Source organism: Lycium ferocissimum, chromosome 4, assembly GCF_029784015.1.
Source record: "Lycium ferocissimum isolate CSIRO_LF1 chromosome 4, AGI_CSIRO_Lferr_CH_V1, whole genome shotgun sequence".
Classification (NCBI taxonomy): domain Eukaryota; kingdom Viridiplantae; phylum Streptophyta; class Magnoliopsida; order Solanales; family Solanaceae; genus Lycium; species Lycium ferocissimum.
The window spans coordinates 37,509,306-37,527,245 of record NC_081345.1 but is presented as its reverse complement, the minus strand read 5'-3'; the positions used below and the strand labels follow the sequence as shown (position 1 = coordinate 37,527,245).

At 36.1% G+C, this 17,940-nt stretch overlaps 2 protein-coding genes across 4 annotated transcripts; one reads left to right on the top strand and one right to left on the bottom strand.

Moving 5' to 3' along the window:
• Positions 1–1,066: 1,066 nt before the first annotated feature.
• LOC132052718 (protein SUPPRESSOR OF K(+) TRANSPORT GROWTH DEFECT 1) lies at positions 1,067–9,133 on the bottom strand. 2 transcript variants are annotated; one of them, XM_059444378.1, is made up of 8 exons: positions 8,579–9,133; positions 3,924–4,029; positions 2,646–2,844; positions 2,460–2,528; positions 2,314–2,388; positions 2,104–2,202; positions 1,780–1,935; positions 1,067–1,431 (listed from the first exon to the last, which is right to left on the bottom strand). In XM_059444378.1, the coding sequence occupies exons 1-8, from the start codon at positions 9,051–9,053 to the stop codon at positions 1,306–1,308; spliced, it is 1,305 nt and encodes a 434-aa protein (XP_059300361.1). In that variant the 5' UTR covers positions 9,054–9,133; the 3' UTR covers positions 1,067–1,305. The 2 variants fall into 2 exon arrangements, with proteins under 2 accessions (XP_059300361.1, XP_059300362.1); XM_059444379.1 differs by lacking the exons at positions 1,067–1,431; positions 1,780–1,935; positions 2,104–2,202; positions 2,314–2,388; positions 2,460–2,528 and having other exon boundaries at positions 2,669–2,875.
• Positions 9,134–13,327: 4,194 nt separating this feature from the next.
• On the top strand, positions 13,328–17,940 carry LOC132052717 (uncharacterized). 2 transcript variants are annotated; one of them, XM_059444376.1, is made up of 5 exons: positions 13,328–13,578; positions 13,677–13,783; positions 15,060–15,516; positions 17,281–17,399; positions 17,528–17,940. In XM_059444376.1, the coding sequence occupies exons 1-5, from the start codon at positions 13,375–13,377 to the stop codon at positions 17,724–17,726; spliced, it is 1,086 nt and encodes a 361-aa protein (XP_059300359.1). In that variant the 5' UTR covers positions 13,328–13,374; the 3' UTR covers positions 17,727–17,940. The 2 variants fall into 2 exon arrangements, with proteins under 2 accessions (XP_059300359.1, XP_059300360.1); XM_059444377.1 differs by lacking the exons at positions 17,281–17,399; positions 17,528–17,940 and adding an exon at positions 15,656–15,926.

The window sequence follows — 17,940 nt, the reverse complement described above, 5'->3', positions numbered from 1 at the left end:
GTAAATTATATTTAATGTTCTTTATATATGATAGAGCAACACCACTTGAAAGTACAAAGCATATACACAATTAGGTACAATATTTAAAGTCTTAGAAATCGGATAGTCCTAATCTCCAGCTCATTGTAATTATGACTAGAAATCGTTGATGTAAAATTTTCTTTGCGCGAAGAGGGGATTGACTTGCGATATACACCGTCAAGAAACTAAAACAAGTATTTTTGAAAACCCTTTAAGATTGTATAAATATACAGTATCACGAGATATTGATTGTTGTCCTCCACCATCAACAAGTATAAACAAGAAGCATTTGGTCATGTAAAATTCTGTGGGGGGTTTGTTCTTGTTCATTATCTTTAATAAACAGAGTATTCTTTGAACGAAGTGTGCCCTGGACACAAAATCTTATAGAGACTGAAGCCTCTCATTTTTCTAATTACTTAGTATGATATAATGTATTGGCTTGAAGTCATTTTAGAAAATGATTTCTTTCTTCTCAAAGTAATCGTTACAGAGCACAGCCGTTTGATGGTGACCTCTTTCCTTCGGTAAGTCGACAACACACTAATTCAATGTCACATTTACTTCGTAGTACTTGATGATAAAGAGTTTTATAACCACACATTGAAGGTGTGACCAAAATGAATGTTTTCATTGCATTATTTTCACACAAACACTAGGTTTTTTTCTTAGACGTACATGTATCAATATATTTTAGGATCAACATATGCAAAAGGTCTTTGCTGCTTCTCTCACTTTCTTCGTTGTTCATCTTTTCTCTTTTGACTTGTCTTTTATACCTAAGCCTTTGCATACACAAGAGAGGGAAGATTTTCCTAAGATCACCTCTGATAAATCATACAAAAAACGCACAGGTAAATGCAGGTTGCACTCACTAGTTCAACATTTTGCATATGGAAAGCTTACCCTGAGATCACCTTTGATAAATCAATCATACGAAAAGCAGTATCCTTTAACTTCTAAGTTATGATAAGTAGTTGACTTTAATCATAAAAAACGTAGGTTCAGATTTTGCAAAATAATTATGAACATAGCGATGAGGAAATCACATAAACTTTGGTACTTGCAGTTGCTTAATTAATTGCAATAAGATTTGCAGAAGCTCCACATTGGTAACTACATAAAATGTAAAACTGACACCCCAGAAGGAAAGGGTAAACAACGTCAACTTTCCAATTTTTTAAAATGGCCTTTGAACAGATTAGTGTGTTTTTAAGGCAAAACACAAATAAAATACAAATCATGGCAAATGTACGAAAGACACGATCAATGTTATCAGTTTCTTCACCCTTCTTCTCCAAACTCCTTTGTGAATCTTTCATGCACCTCAAGGTCCGATTTACTTACTGTTGGTCGTTGACGGGCAAGCACCTTATCAAAGTCTGTTTTTGAAATGGGAGGGGGGATGATCTGCAAGGCCATTAATCAGCAAGCAGCTAATTAGGGTCAATTTTAAAAGAGCAAGATTACTACAACAAATAATCAAAGCTCCACACTCAGATATCTTATCTTTTCATTTAAACACCAATAACTATTTTACAACATAATGAAACCTTGATATGTAGGTAGATCAGCGGAAGCACTCTTTCTAATCACATTAAGTTAAAATTACTACACAGCTCATGCATCTTCCAAAAGTAATTGATGAAAAACAATTTAGATTGATTGTCCAACAGGAATTCTGAGTGAAGCAAAAAGATTAACGAACTCAGGAAATTTTATTTACACCACTGATCTACCGAATTTATCTGAATGTACCTTGGATGCAAGTCCTTTAGTAGCAAGATCCTGCATAGTTGTCTGCACAGCACCCGGTTGTTTTGGACCGCACGGCATCCATGTATCATCTAATGTGTGGGTGAAGAACATAGCATCTTGTGTTTTGCGTACAGGTTCGAAGAGCACATCCTTGACCTGTTCGAGAAGAGAGAGTGCAGTTATATTAGAGGAAGAACCCAGAGGAATAACTCCACTTATATGGTTGAGGGAGTTCGGGATGTGGTGGTGGGAAGGATTTGTTTGCAATGAACAAATTGTTAAGTTACATGTTAGGCACAAGTCAATATAACCAATTAGACTTACACAGACAGAAACATCTGAACCAGAAAAACCTTCTGTTTTACGGCCCAAGTCTTCAAAGTCGCTCTCACTTAAGTTATGGGGGGTGTCCCCTAAATGAACCTGCAAAGTTTAAAAGGCCAAAAGAGAATAAATAGGCCTAGCTCCTATAAAACTAGAATCAGATTACATTGCTTAAATTTACTCATCAACAAAAATAACAAATGGACTCACTTTGAACATGTGTTGTCGTGCCTTTGCATCTGGTAGAGGAATGTAGATGCGCTTATCAAATCTTCGCCGTATAGCCTGCAGAGGACAATTTCTGTAAGCAAAAGACCATTACAATCTGCTGTATTATACCATGGCTCATTCTTTACCTGATCTAGGGCATAAGGTGTATTTGTTGCCGCAAGAACAAGAACCTTATCATCATTGTGTCCAACACCCTGAAATTACAAACTAGATAAGTCAAAGGTATTTATTTAACAAAACCGACCTTCCTTTCCTGTTTCTTACTGGTTGCAGATCAGGCAATCACTACGCTCCCACTGTGTAACAAGTACCTGCATCTGCACAAGCAGTTCTGTTTTAATACGTCTAGAAGCTTCACTCTCATTTCCTTCTCCTCGCTGTCCACACAAGGAATCAATTTCATCAACAAATATAATGGATGGGGCACTTTCGCGAGCCATTTGGAATAGGTTCGAAACTAGCTTTTCACTTTCACCCATCCACTTGGAAACAAGGTCCGATGATGAGACACTGCATAAAAACAGCAGTTGGCACTTGCCAACTTTACAGCCTAAGTTCTTGAAACACAAAAATCAAAAATGGCTTGACAAAAACAGAAATGCAACTGAATTCATGCAAGTTCCTCATCTATATAGGCATTTCATCAAGATATTCACACAAGTCTATGAAGGGAAGAAAAAGTACAGATGAAAAATCCATTAGCATTGGATACTGCCGACATTTAAGCGACTACACATGTCTAAAATTATTCAGGAAATTCATTGGATCTATATAAGAACCAGCAAATATTGGGACGAAAATTCAGTGAACATCTTTTTTTTTTTTTTTTTTTTTTTTAATGAAATGTTAAACATCTTATCTCTACTTTTTTTTTTTTTTTTTTGAAATTGGAGAACATCTTATCTCTACTTTTTTCATAATCGTGGTTTTAGGACTCAGTGTTGCATGTCGGATCCTTCAAAATACACTACTTTTGAAGGATCCGACACGCACCCGATGACATTTTAGGAGAGTCCGAGTAACATAGCCACCAGCACAAGTACCGGGTAACTCTTTCCACCGAGGCTTGGACAAAGGGGAAGAAATCACCTAGTGTTTTTTCCTCCGCTGGGAATTGAACCTGAGACCTCATATGATTATCAACCCACCACATTGACCACACCCTTGGGTGCAAATCAAAAGTATTTCAATAATAGCACACACCAAGATGGTGCACTGTCATATCTCAAGTTATCCAACTGCCTACATAAGTATCTCAGGTCCAGGTCCAGATTATTTACAGCCCACCTTCACACCCCCACCCCCCCCCCCCCCCCCCCCCAAACCCCCGCATCTTCTAAAAACTCCTATTCTTAGCTTTTTTAAACTTTTTTGGGCCTGCGAAGGAGATTCATGTTCCTCGCTTGTTCTTAAATCTGACCTTATGACAGATGAATATGATGTTAGCAACTTGAAGAATAACTATAACCTGTGCATTTTTCCAGACTCAAAGTCACATAAGAAAAGCAATGTCTGTATAATTTAGCTGAACTGGTCAGCAAAATGGAGAGTAAATAATAGGAATAATTGCACACCAGAGGACAAAATACCTGAAAAAAGTGGAATCTGCTTCAGTAGCAACAGCTTTGGCCAAGTATGATTTTCCTGTCCCAGGAGGACCATATAAAAGAAATGCTCTCCATGGTCTCCTCTTGCCTATAAGAAAGGGAAGAAAACTCTTAGATGATGATGAACGAAAGCGCTCAATAAAATAGTAAAGTTAGGTGATGATGGAAAATTTTGCGCAGCTATTTAACATATTCTAATCTACTATAAGGAAAAAAAAAAAAAAAAAAAAGGGCAAAAACATGTTATTGACTTTTTATGCCTACTTTTTTTGGTATGCTGAGAGGCTTTTGAGGGAACAGTAACATAAATCTGAGAGATATTACAAACTGAAAATTTCGCATGAGCTTTACCAGCAGTTACTACATGTATAAACATCCTGTAAAGGTTTCCATGCCCAAAGAACAGTCAGAATGTTCCCTAAAGCTTCATACATTTCCTTCCTAAAGACACTTTTTTTTTTTTTTTTTTTTAAAACTGGTAATACTGTATTCGTCAGCATTAAGGACATGCTGGAGACCTCCAAAAAATGTCCCAACAAAGCTTGACTGACAACTTTTACAAAGTTATATCAAAGCTTCTAAAAGAAAGGCCCAAAGAACGTTAATCTACGTAACACAATCATTTAAGTCACTAACGGATCGAAAATTCAACTAACAGATTGACCGACAACTTTTACAAAGTTATATCAAAGCTTCTAAAAGAGAGGCTAAAGCAGGTAATAGAAAAATTGGTAATAACTCTCAAATTAATAAAAAGGAGACAAATAATGGATGCATTTCTTATAGCTAATGATTGCTTGGATACCAGAAGAAAGGAAAAACTTTTGGGCTTATCTATAAGTTGGCCATTAAGAGAGCATATGATCAAATCAAATAGAGCTTCTAGAGTACTAGCTTAAAGGCAGTGTAAGCGTGCGAAAGAGACGTCCATGGGCTTGAAGCAGAAAGGAAGCACATGTCCCTTAGAAGTTCAGGTGTACAACTTACAGATGATTGAAAAATACCAAACATATATGAATATAGTTCTATTCCTATTATCTTGCTGCTATTACTGCTTATTATTACTGTTCATTATTCCTGATGTTTTTTCATCTCTCCTAGATCCAGGAATCTATCGGAAACAGCCTCTCTACCCGTCAAAAGGTAGGGGTAAGGTCTGCGTACACTCTACCCTCCTAGACCTCACATTTGGATCACCTTGCGCGTTATTGTTTGAAGCGCACACTTCTTAAGCGTGTGGCTCCATCCATGAAGCGATAGCACCATGATTCGCATGACTTCATCACTTTACGATGACTTTCAATAAACGTTATAAAACTCCTCGAAGGAGATGGTCTTTCACAGGAAGAGGCTAATAAGGCATTGTGCGAGCACTATGCTACTCTATCTTGATCCTGATAAATGAATTCCTTCGCTGCTCAAATAGGATAAGGCAAAGAGATCTCATGTCTCCTTTTCTCTTCACTCTGATCATAATGATCAGTATTGCAGGTAAAAAAGGATGGATTAAGGGGTATCTGGCATCAAACAGTATGCAAGAGAATATGGACGTCTCACACCTGCTATATCCAGTGACACGTTATGTGATACAAATATGGAATAATTTAGACAGTTCAAACTGATTTTGGTTTGAACTTGTTTCTAGTTTGCATATAAACTGGATGAAAGCATGATTGACCGAGTTAATGAGGTACCAAATTTTCAGGGTTTGACTTGTGTTCCGAGCTGCAGGACTAGATCCTTACTCACTACTTACTTAGTTCTTCCTTTGGGAGCCAAACACAGAATCAGATGGCACGTGGTCCTTGAAAGATGTGAAAAAGATTAGCTGGTTGGAGGAAACATCAATTATCTCTTAGAGGTAGACTAGTCCCAATTATCTACTAGGGACTAGTCCCGATTATCCCTTCTCAAAAAAAAAAAAAAAAAAAAAAAATGACTAGTCCCAATTATCAGTGTGTTGGAACCTTCACCAACATATATCATGTCTTTGTTGCCAATTCCAATGAAGGTAAGTAAAAGATTGAATAAACTGGATATTGTTACCTATTTCAGAAAAACATAAAGATTGAATAAACTGAATAGAAGATTTCTATGACAATGCATTAATTGAATAAACTGAATAGAAGATTTCTATGACAATGCATTAAACGAAAGTAGACATCCACTAGGTAAATAGAGTCAAACAGAGAAGGAAGGAAAGCCGGAAATCAAGAATTTGAGGCTCATCATAGCATGTCGATGAAATGGCTATCGACAGAAATGGTGTACAAATTGGCGGAATGAACGAGCACTGTTCAATCTTGTGGAGTAATAGTTCATAGCAAGTAAAGCGCCTCATATCAGTTTGCCACCGCTCTACTGGAAAGTCAGAATTCCTACCGCGATTCCTTGCACGCCAATTCCCCAACTCCTGAATAGGTGCTTTGGACTTAATGTATAAACCTACAGATATACTGAGGAGTAAGAGAACTTGGATAGCTTGTCTCGCTTTGAGATGCAAAGAGAAAGATCTCTTTTTTATGACACTACTTATCGATCCGATCCGAAAAAGTGGCTGACCAGGGCCTTATTGATAAACAGCAGAAATGGTTCATGAGCCCTAACACTTTTAAGCCCACAACTACATAGACTAGATTATTCAACATGCAGCATACCAAGTTTGAACCTAGTGGTCTCAAAAGGAAATTCCTTACCCTTCAGAGACTACATTTTTTACTCTACATATGCGGGCAAGTAGTATCTATGACGGTTCACCCACCCTGGTTACGAAACTCTTTTCTCCCACTTAAAAAGAATCACTAACGTGGCCTAGTTTTGTGGAAAGAATTGGTTCTGTTGCTGCAAAAAGATCTCATTTTCATATGACAATTGGATTGAGTACTGTCCTCTTAAATATGCATTTCCAAATAAATTTCTCTTGTCGCAGCACACAGAGGCAAAACTACCAATGTAAATCTAGCAATGCATAAACATTTTCAAGAAAATTTCAAATCTTGGAGCTGGAAGGATAGCTAGTTTTCTCAGTTTTTTGGATAGTCTTAAAGACTATCCGATTGGACAGATAAATTATGCTGGAATTACAGAGCAAGGGGATAGTGATAAAAGGAGCTTGCCTAAATCTTGGCCTCTGCAGCTTTTGAGAACAAAAGTGCGATATGAGGTGGCTTGCTTCTCTTGGTTAGTGATAAAAGAAGCTTGCCTAACTCAACAAATACACTAGAGAAGAGTATTTCGACCATGCATCGGATGTATGTTTTGTCAGAAGGAAAGTGAAAGTATAAACCACTTGTTCCTACATCGCTACGTATCCTCAGTATGGCAACTATTTTTTAATATGGTGTACTACGGTGGTTAACGAAAAAATCTACTCATTACCTACTAAGTTCCTGGGTATAGGGAAGGCCAGAATAACACGCCCAGGAAATACGGAACACAATTCCAGCACGTACTTAGTGGACTATATGGATAAAGGAGCCTGGAATTTTTTGAAGATAGAGCTAACTCAATCTTGAAGATCAAACTTAACTGTATACTTATGTTTCCTTTTGGTGGAGATAACAATACGTAAATGAGACGAAAAGACACCTCAGAGTCTCTACAAGGAAAATGGAACTATAACTTGTCTTTGCTTTGGCTTTTGATGTAAATATTACAGCACTCACTTGATACTGATCATCTTAATTGAATTTTACTTATCCAAGCAAAAAACCCATACATCTACTTAGCTCCATATATGTGAACCCATCATAGCGGTAGGTCGATAACTAGCATAAGAATATCATAATATGAAAATCCTCTAGACATTAAATCCCAAAACGAGCTGGGCATATATATAATATTCACACAGCTAAGCCCAACTAGTTGGGATTGAGGTATAGTTAATTGATCATTGATCCTTAAACTTAAAGCTACTTAAGAATCAATTTTTAAAAAATAAAAATACAATCACCAATACCAATCTTTTAAGCCAACCCTAGTCAGCAAGCTGAAAAACTTTCTCCTTTCTCTAATAATAAGTAATAAGGTAGCTCCAACCTATACAAGAGGGTCTTCAAACTGCCGCTTACTAAGCTCTGTTTATATCCCGGACAAGCAACGAAGCTACTTAGAATCAATTTTAAAAACAATACAATCATCAACAACAATCATTGTTTCACTATAAATCATAGTACTCACTTAATACCGATCATCTTAATGGAATTTATTTTACTTATCCAAGAAAAAAACCCCTACATCTACTTAGCTCCATCTATGCGAAATGGCATAGCGGTAGGTTGATAACTAGCATATGAAAAATCCTCTAGACATTAAATCCAGAAACGAGCTGGGCACATATAAAACATCCACACAGTTTAAGCCAAACTAGCTTGCGAGTGAAGTAAAGTTAATTGATCATTGATTGTTGAACTTAAAGCTACTTAACAACAACATACCCAGTGTAATCCTACAAGCGGGGTCTGTGGAGGGTAGGATGTACGCAGACCTTACCCCTACCTTTGCAGACCTTACCCCTACCTTTGCGGCGTAGAGAGGAGCTACTTAATAGTCAATTTCAAAAAACAATACAATCACCAATACCAATCATTTCTACACTATAAATCATAACAACCATACAAATATACTCATTAACTCACCCGTAAAGAACTGAGGAAACTTGACAGGCAAAATAACAGCTTCCTGCAAAGCTTGTTTAGCACTTTCCAAACCAGCAACATCATTCCATTTAATATTGGGCTTTTCCCTAACAATAGCCGAATTAAGGCCAGCCCTTAACTTAGACTGTTCAGGATCTTCCCCATCTTCACCATCTTTGGGCTTGGTCTTCGTTTTGGGCCGGGTTGCCACAGCAGCATCACCTCCATTTTGACCCGGCCCAGTTCCACCTTCATCCAATACAGCCCGGATCTCTTCAGCCCGGCGTAAATACTCGGTGAATTTCTGAGTAATCGCTTCCTTAATCTTAGGGTTTTTTTCGTACTTCAAATGAGTTTTGAAATACTCTAAAGCGTTCATGTAAAGAGGAAATGCTTTAGCATAGTTACCAGCGTTGTCTTCTTGTACAGCTTGACGTACATATTCGATTGCTTGTTCTTTGAAATTGCTATACATCTTTCGATCATGTACAAAATAATTCAATTTACAGACCCAATTCGAAGAGAAAGAGAAAGCGGGTCAGCAGTAGAATCCGAAATTAGAAAAACTAGTGGGTATTTGTTGAATGGTCCTAATTGAATTGATTGAAGTTTGTATGCATCTTTTTGTAGATTTGGGGGGGTGAACTTGTGTAAAGTTTTGAGGGCGGATTTGGATGTTAATAGAGATGGGATTGAAGGAGTCAATTATGAGTTTTGAATATTGAATTTGGGAAAGGTTAGTGAAGGTAAATAATAAGCGCGTGATGAACGTAGGGCTGCGTTTCAGCGAAATAACGTTGTTTTTTTATTGCGAGAAAGCGCCTGTGCTTTTCCAAGTACACAGTTGACACCCCCTTTGTAATCTAGAATAGTGTAATTAAACCCCATTTTGAAGTGAGAGTTTCCAATTCAAGTAATGAAAAATATTTGCCGTATAAAAAAGGGTGAATGTGGCCCTAAGTTCAACTATAGGGCCGTTGGTTTATTCTAATTTAGATTATAGTTATTTTCCCAATTGGGAGTATGTGTGAGCTAAAGTTCCATTATTTGAGAATCGCTGGACCCTCTGAAGCTGTCAATAAACATCTTCTTACAGGTAGCACAAATACTTTGTACTAATAGAAATAGATTTTAGATGAAATTTTTTTCTTTCCATGTTTAGTTCTTTATTAGATGAAATTTTTTTCTTTCCATGTTTAGTTCTTTAACTTGAAAATAAGACAACGAGGCAATGAGTATCCAAAATCATTTTGTACGAATACAAGCATATCCTCTTTTCTGCTTGCTTAATTCATCAAAAAGAAAAGGAAAAGTATGTTGGTGTGCAAATAAATACCACATTGGTAGCTGAAAAAAATAAATTATTTATAGATACTCTTAATGGTGTGAGGTCTTTTGGAGAAAACCGTGCGGACTAAGCCCAAGGGATAATATCATACCATGTTAAAAGTATCTTTGAGCCGTTTAGCCCAAAAAAGTAAATTATGGGTTCCTCCTACATGTTTTTTCAATTATTAGTGAATAATAAATAATAAAATATGTCTTAAGTCTTACACAAGTTAAAATGAACTATATTAATCTTCATTGCTTCATTTAAGCTCAATTCATATCATTATCATTTTTCCTATTATCGATGATTAATACAAAAGTAAGCACATTAGTAGCCTGTTTGGCCAAGCTTTTTTCTCCAAAAGTACTTTTTTTTCTTCAAAAAATGCTTATTTTAAAAAACGTGAGGTGTTTGGCCAAGCTTTTGGGAGAAAATAAGTACTTTTGGGAGTAGCAGAAGTAGTTTTTCAAAAGCTAAAAAAAGTAGCTTTTCCTCATAAACATTTTTTTAAAAGTATTTTTCAGAAAAATACACTTAAAAACACTTTTTAAAAGCTTAGTCAAACGCTAATTGCTGCTCAAAAGTGCTTTTTAAATTAATTGGTCAAACATAAACGAGATAATAGTCAAAATACTCCCCAACGTTTGATCAAAATGCTAACTACACACCGAACCTTTGCTTTGGCCCTATTACCCCCTTGGACAATTTTTTCAATATTAAAATGCCCCTTTTTTGCTTGATGTGGCGGTCCAATATGACAACCCCAAATTATTTACATGTGTGCTTGTCACACCGCCACGTGTGCCACATCTTTAATTTCCCCTCATTTTTTATTAATTTCCTTCCTCCATCCATTTACTCTTCTTCAAAAAAAAAAAAAAAAAAATCTCAATTTTCCACACTCCATTTTCGGTATGAGGATCCAAAACTCATACCCAATTCTCCTTCATCTTCATCAACATCATCATCATCATCATCTTCATAATAAAAAAAAAAATCACACCAACTTCCTCAAATTTGATCCAAAAAAACCCAAATGTGAAAACAATTAAGAATTTAAAGAAACCCACTTGTGTTCTTCATAGTTTTCTCAAATTCCTAACAATGGAGTTTAATTTTCTCCCAAATCAACTCAAAAATTAGTGCTTAGCTTAAACAACTCCAACCAAGCAACAAGTAGCAACTCCAAACAAGTAACTCACAATCGATTTTCTTTAACAAGATTAGATTTTCAACTTTTTTTTTTTTTCCAGATTTTCGGTTTTTTTTTTCAGATTTTTTTTTTTTTTTGAATTTGATTTGGGAAAAAAATTCAAATGTGAAAGGAAGCTTCCTAACACCAAGTAGAACAAATTTCATCCATTAATTTGATCAAACAATCAAGAATTTAAAACCCACTTAGTGTTCTTCATATTTCTCCAAGCTCCTAAATCAAAGAATTAGTGCTTAAACAACTCCAACCAAGCAACAAGTAGCAACTCCAAACAAGCAACTTTCAATCTTTCTTTAACAAGATTAGATTTTCAACCTTTTTTTTTTTTTTTTTCAGTTTTTTTTTTTCGGGATAATACTCAAAATACCCCAACGTTCCCAACTACACACCTAATCTTTGCGGTCTGTTACCCCCACGAACAAATTTTTGTAGCAAAATGGCCCTTTTTTGCTTCGATGTGGCGAGATACACCGCCTTGATGGCGTTTCCGACTCGTTTTGAGCCTTGTTAAGCGCTATGATGCCAAGTAGATAAAATTTGAACTCCTCCATTTTTAAATCTTCATCTTCACCCTATTTAATATCCATCCCCATTTTTTGTTGTCAAAATAATATCCATTATAAACGAAAATCTCAATTGAAGAAAATCCACATATGATTCCGAACAACTTGTTAAAGAACAACTTTCCACCATAAACGAAAATCAAGAAAAAAAATGAAAAATCAAGAAAGAAAAAGGAAAAATGGAAAAAAAAAATAAGGATGAAAAATCTAATCTTGTTAAAGAAAATCGATTAGAAGTTGCTTGTTTGGAGTTGCTACTTGTTGCTTGGTTGGAGTTGTTTAAGCACTAATTTTTCGAGTTGATTTGGGGAGAAAATTAAACTCCATCGCTAAGAATTTGGAGAAAGCTATGAAGAACACCAAATGGGTTTCTCTAAATTCTTGATTGTTTAATCAAATTAATGGATGAACTTTGTTATATTGGTGTTAGTTTCACATTTTTTGTTTTTGGATTAGATTTGAAAGTTGGTGTGATTTTTTTTCAACTCCTAATGAAGATGATGATGATGATGATGATAATGTTGATGAAGATGAAGGAGAATTGGGTATGGGTTTTCGGATCCTTAATAAAAATGGAGTATGGAAAAAATTGAGAGATTTTTTTTTTGAAGAAGAAGAAGAGTAGATGGATGGAGGAAGGAGGGAAATTAATAAAAAATGGGACAAAATTAAACACGTGGCACGTGGGCGCGCGTGTGGACAACCGCCATTTAATATTTGGGGGTTGGCGAAACATAACATTTGATGCGAAAAATTTGTTCGGGGGGTAATAGGACCCCCGCAAATGTTAGGTGTGTAGTTGGGATTTTGGTCAAACGTTGGGGGGTATTTTGAGTATTATCTCTTTTTTTTTCTTCAGATTTTTTTTTTTTTTTTTTTTTTTTTGAATTTGATTTGGGAAAACAGTGATTATAAGAATAATCCCTATCCTAGCTCTAAATTTATAATGGGTATTATTTTGACCAAAAAAATGGAGATGGGTGTTAAATAGGGTGAAGAAGAAGATGAAGTAGCCTAAAAATGGAGGGAATTTAAATTTATCTATGTGGCATCTATGTGGCATCCCAGGTTGGCATTTTAAAACACATCGTAAAAAGGCTATAACGCACCACCGAGGTGTAGTCACGCTCTTGTCCACATTTTTAATACTGAAAAAAATTATCCAGGGGGTAATAGGTCCAACGCAAAGGTTCGGTGTGTAGTTGGCATTTTGGTCAAACGTTGGGGGGTATTTTGACTATTATCTCAACATAAACTGCTTCTCATAAAAAGTCATTTTTTAAAATACACTTTTTTAATTTTTTTTTTTTTTTTGAAATAACCTGATTTTAAAAGCTTGGCCATATAGGTTATAGATCTCCACATTTTAAAACATAAGTTACTATTGTCATCAAATGAAATGTATTTCAAATGTTAACCATGTCGAATCTTCTTACTACAGTATCAAAAGATAGGGGGTCCATTTGACACATTTGGATATGATGATAACCATCTAGATTTTCCTTGCTATTTTCAAAAGTTAGGTGGTCCAGACTTTATATTAAAGAGTTTAGGGGGTCTATCTACTACATCTAATAATTCTTCACAAAATATTTTAAAAAAAAAAAAATAGGGAAGGCAATGGTTTTACATAGTTGTCCTCGCAGCGTCTCTACAAAGTTGGTTGGCGGCAGAAAAAGAGCAGTGAGAAATGGGGAAGAATGGGAAGAAGAAAAGCCACCAACAAATCCGTAGAGATAGAGCTTACTATCTTGAACATGAAGAGCAACAATACCCACCTATTGAGTCCCCTCAAGAACAAGAAGATGAAAAAGAGAGTGAAGATGATCTAATTTCTTCAATTTCAACCAGTGATATCCCTTCTAAGTTTTCTCTATACCAACAATCTGTGCAGGCAAGAACACCCATTTTCCGCATTCTTTTCTTTTTTCTTGTTTAGTGTCTAATTGGACAAAATGAAGTAACTTGGTTAGTATCTTTTTGTTGTTGCAGTCTCCAAAAGGGGACATAAGCTATCTGCAGAAATTCTTCTTGATGTACGTAGGTGGGAGGGTGCCCCTCCATTTCCAGGAAGATTTCTGCGGCACTGCTCTTTTGAGGTATACTTTGAACTACCTTATGCACTAGGAAATTATTGGGATTTTTAGCTTATTTGCTCTTTATGTCCAAGTTTCTTTATCATCAATTTGTACATTGCTTCAATTTACAAGGAACTGCAACTTTTGAGTTAATTATTGCTGAAAGATAAGTGCATATTACCTGCTAATATCTCCAAACTGCAATAACATAAATCAAGCCATTCTCTTATGCAATTCTTGGAATTGCTTAATTTGGTTTAGCGCTTTAAATTGGTTTTTCCACCACTGCAAATTAGCTCCTCAATTAGTGGTCATCCTTTTAAAATCCTTATTGGACTTGATTACTTTTAAAGTTTGAGCAATTATGATGTAAGTGCCAGGGAGAGCATGGCAATTATAATTAGTTCTTCTCCACGGCTGTCTGTTCTATAATAGTATTAGTTTTACTTTTAGCGTGGCAATTTCCAGTAACATGATACTGTCGCCTTGTTGCAAACTGAGTTAAACTTCACCTATCAAAAAACACATGTCACCGGAAAATTGGATTTGAAACTTTTGGTACTAATGATGTTGATAGTCTACATTTATTTCTACTATAAATTGTAATTTATTCAAATTGATTGATGCCTTTCTTTCTGGTAATAAGTAGTTTTGCAACTGTTAATTCCTTCAAACTTGTAGTTAGTTAAGCTTACTCCTCAAAATTATATATCAGTTTGTCTCCATGTTGAACTAATGATAGTTTTATACTTATTAGCCATACTTGTCACACTTGCTGGTTGAGGCTTAGCCTCCGGTCTCTTGCACTCGACTTTCCATCAAGACTAAAGTGTAGTTTAGTGGGATCAACCTCTAGAAATTAATGCATAGTCTCAACCTCATTCCTTTGCAAGTTTGTAAGCTAATTCAATTGTTTCCCTCTTCTTCTTTTTCTTTTTTTGTATCACCACTTATCTGATGCTGATGCCGATAGATAACTGCATTGTTTCACCAATTCAAAAAAATAAAAATTAACGCACCCAAGGGCGTGGCCTAGTGGTCATGGAATTGGGTCGAGAATCATGAGGTCTCATCTTCAATCTATCCAAGTCATGGTGAATAGAGTTACCTGGTTCTTGTGCTGGTCCAAAGACAAGTAGCCTGTGGAATTAATTGAGGTGCGCAAGTTGCCCGGCACAACGGTTATAAAAAAATAACATTAAAAAAGATCCATATTTACAACTCATTTCCTATGCAACTTCATAAGCTAACTCAACTGTTGTTTTGTAACATCACCTATACTGATGCATTTTGTCAGTACGGAATGGCTCCATGGTGATGCTAGGCGCACTGCTATTGGATTAGATTTGGATGTTGAGGCACTTGATTGGTGCATAGAGAACAATGTGAACAAAGTTGGTGGTGATGTCTCTTCCAGAATATTTCTGTTTCATGGTAATGTGTTGCAACCGCTTGAGGCCAAATTGGTTAATGCCGCTACTCAAAATCTCATGCAAAACATAACACTAGGAGATAGTGAAAATGATTTTGCTGATCACAAAGTGATGAAGGATTTTCAATTTCCTGCAAGAGATATAGTTTGTGCTTTTAACTACAGTTGCTGTTGCCTTCATACTCGCCAAGAACTAGTTTCATACTTCAAACATGCCTTAAGTGCTCTGAACAAGAAGGGTGGAATATTTGTGATGGATCTATATGGAGGCACATCAGCGGAGCATGAGCTGAGGATGCAGAGAAAATTCCCTAACTTCACAGTATGTCTATCCAAACTAAGATGATCTTTGTCTTCTATCATTGGATTACACGTACTAGAATCTGGATTTTCACTTTTGTATCATATTCTTTGTTATTCAATTTCAGCATATAAAAATTTTCTTGTCACTTCGTTTTCAGGACAATTCGGAACAGTGCTATAATGAAAAAAAAAAATCGATGTGGACATGTCAATTCTGGGGATGCCGATACACGTTTATGCATTTTTCGTCATTAAAATTTTGGGCTGTACCTGCTTATGATCCATTTCTTTCACCGTTTATTGCATTAAAACTCCATTTATTCAAATGACACAGCTTAGTCAACTCGCTAGCAGAGCCAACAATTCCAAAAAGGAAAAGCCCCTTCATGAGTCAACTCCTCTACTGCTAGCACCAACCCTTCCCCCCAACTATGCAACCCTGCAGCTCCTTCTCTGTTGCCTTACATAGCCATGCAAAACTTATTTCTGTGATACTAATAGACCAATGATTATAAAACACGTAAAACCTTACCTGTACAGGAAATTTAGTATCATAATCTTTACAAAGAAAAAGAAATTGATAATCTTTGTTGGCTGTCATTTATTTAAGGTAGAGACCATAGATTAAATAAACGAGTTATGTCTTAGTTACTTTGTGTTGTATCCCATCTAACAAAAAGTTTATGCTACTTGAAAGGAGAGATAATATAAAAAACTTTAATGTCCCCATAATGTGAAATAACTCTTTAGTCATGACAGACAAGAAAAAGATAATGTGAGGTATGATCTAATCAAAGAAACATTAGGGGTCTTGTTAGAGGGATCATTATGTGGTTGAGAAAATAGCACACACCTTAGAGCATGGCTCAAGATGGAGAATTTAGCATAGAGAGGTTATAGTGGCACTTACTAAGGGATCGTATGTCATTGATTGAGTATTCAGCTTGAGCATTTTCTCTTTTTCCCTTTTGGGTTATCCAGTAAGTGCCATCTGAAGGCCCGGAGAGATGTTGAATTCCGTTTGATTTGATTAAGCTGTTTTTGCTATTAGCTGAAGTGGCTTATTAGAAAATCGAGGTCAACTGACTGGGTGGATTAGATAAAACTGAACCAAAAAGGCCCAAAACTTGGACAAAAATGCAAGAACCCATGTTGATACAGATTGACTCATAATCATCTAAACATGTTCCTATGCTTTGTATCTTAGTGATATAACTATTATTATCTCTGTCATCTTATGATACAGCTCAATTCCCCAGGTACACATCCTACCTTAATTAATGGCACAGTGGTTGTGTGTTCCTATTTACATATAAATGATCTAAACTGCTTACTGCTTGTTGACAACTGGCCTAGTATATCAATTGCAACTAATCATGTAATGGGGACAGGAGGGACTAATGTTAATGTGGTGTGCTAGGGGTTAGTTCCTCTGGTTAATTGCTTCAGTTAGAAAAAACCATGCACGCCCAGAAGGAAAAGCTTTGTAGCGAATTACTGGCTTTAGGTTTCCTTATGGATACATTTTATATATATGATGTATCTGTATGAATGGGATCTTTCTCAAAAAATTCAGGTGGTAAGCCATAACCAGGCCTGAGGGTCGGACATCCTATGTAATAACTCTTTTATTTGTAAGAACTGTTACTTCCAAACAACTCGTGTAAGAAATGTTACTTCCAAACAACTCGTGTTTCACATAAGAAAAAGTAAGAACTTGGAACATTGTCTTTCCTCGAGGCATTCACTAAGTGATTTGATAATTGTGCCGTCTATTTCACAGTATGTTTGGGAGCAAGCTGAATTCGACATCATTAGGCGGAAAACGAGGATCAGCCTCCATTTTAATCTGCACAAACCCCAAAGAAAAATTCGCCATGCATTTTCCTATAGCTGGAGACTGTAAGTAACTTCCTCTTCCATAATAGAAAAAAGAAAAAAAGTCACTATGAAATGCGACTTTCTATTATGGCACTATTAATTTTTCTATTTCTGTTTGTCTAATACCATGAGATGTTTTTCTTGTATAGGTGGTCATTGCCTGAGATCAAAGACTGCTTGGAAGAAGCTGGATTTCAGTCAGTCCACTTCTGGATCCGACATATGCCTGACAGTGAAGAAATTAGAAGCACATATGGGCTTGCTGCAGGACGAGACATAAAATATGAAGAGGTTACAAGTTTTCAACAACAAGATTCATGGAACGCATACATTGTAGGTGTTGCATAGTTGCTACATCTGCCTTGCTTTCATGAAAGTGGGCTTAGGTAAGAAGTTATTTTTCATTAGAGTGATAAGCAGGTTGACACAGAAGTACTTGTGATGTATTTTAAATTTCTTTTGTTCTTTGGATACATTATTTCGATGCTCAAAATATCTTGTACCCTCATCTATAGGTTCTCTTACTATGAATTATTTCAGTTAAACCCTTGCGATTCCTGAA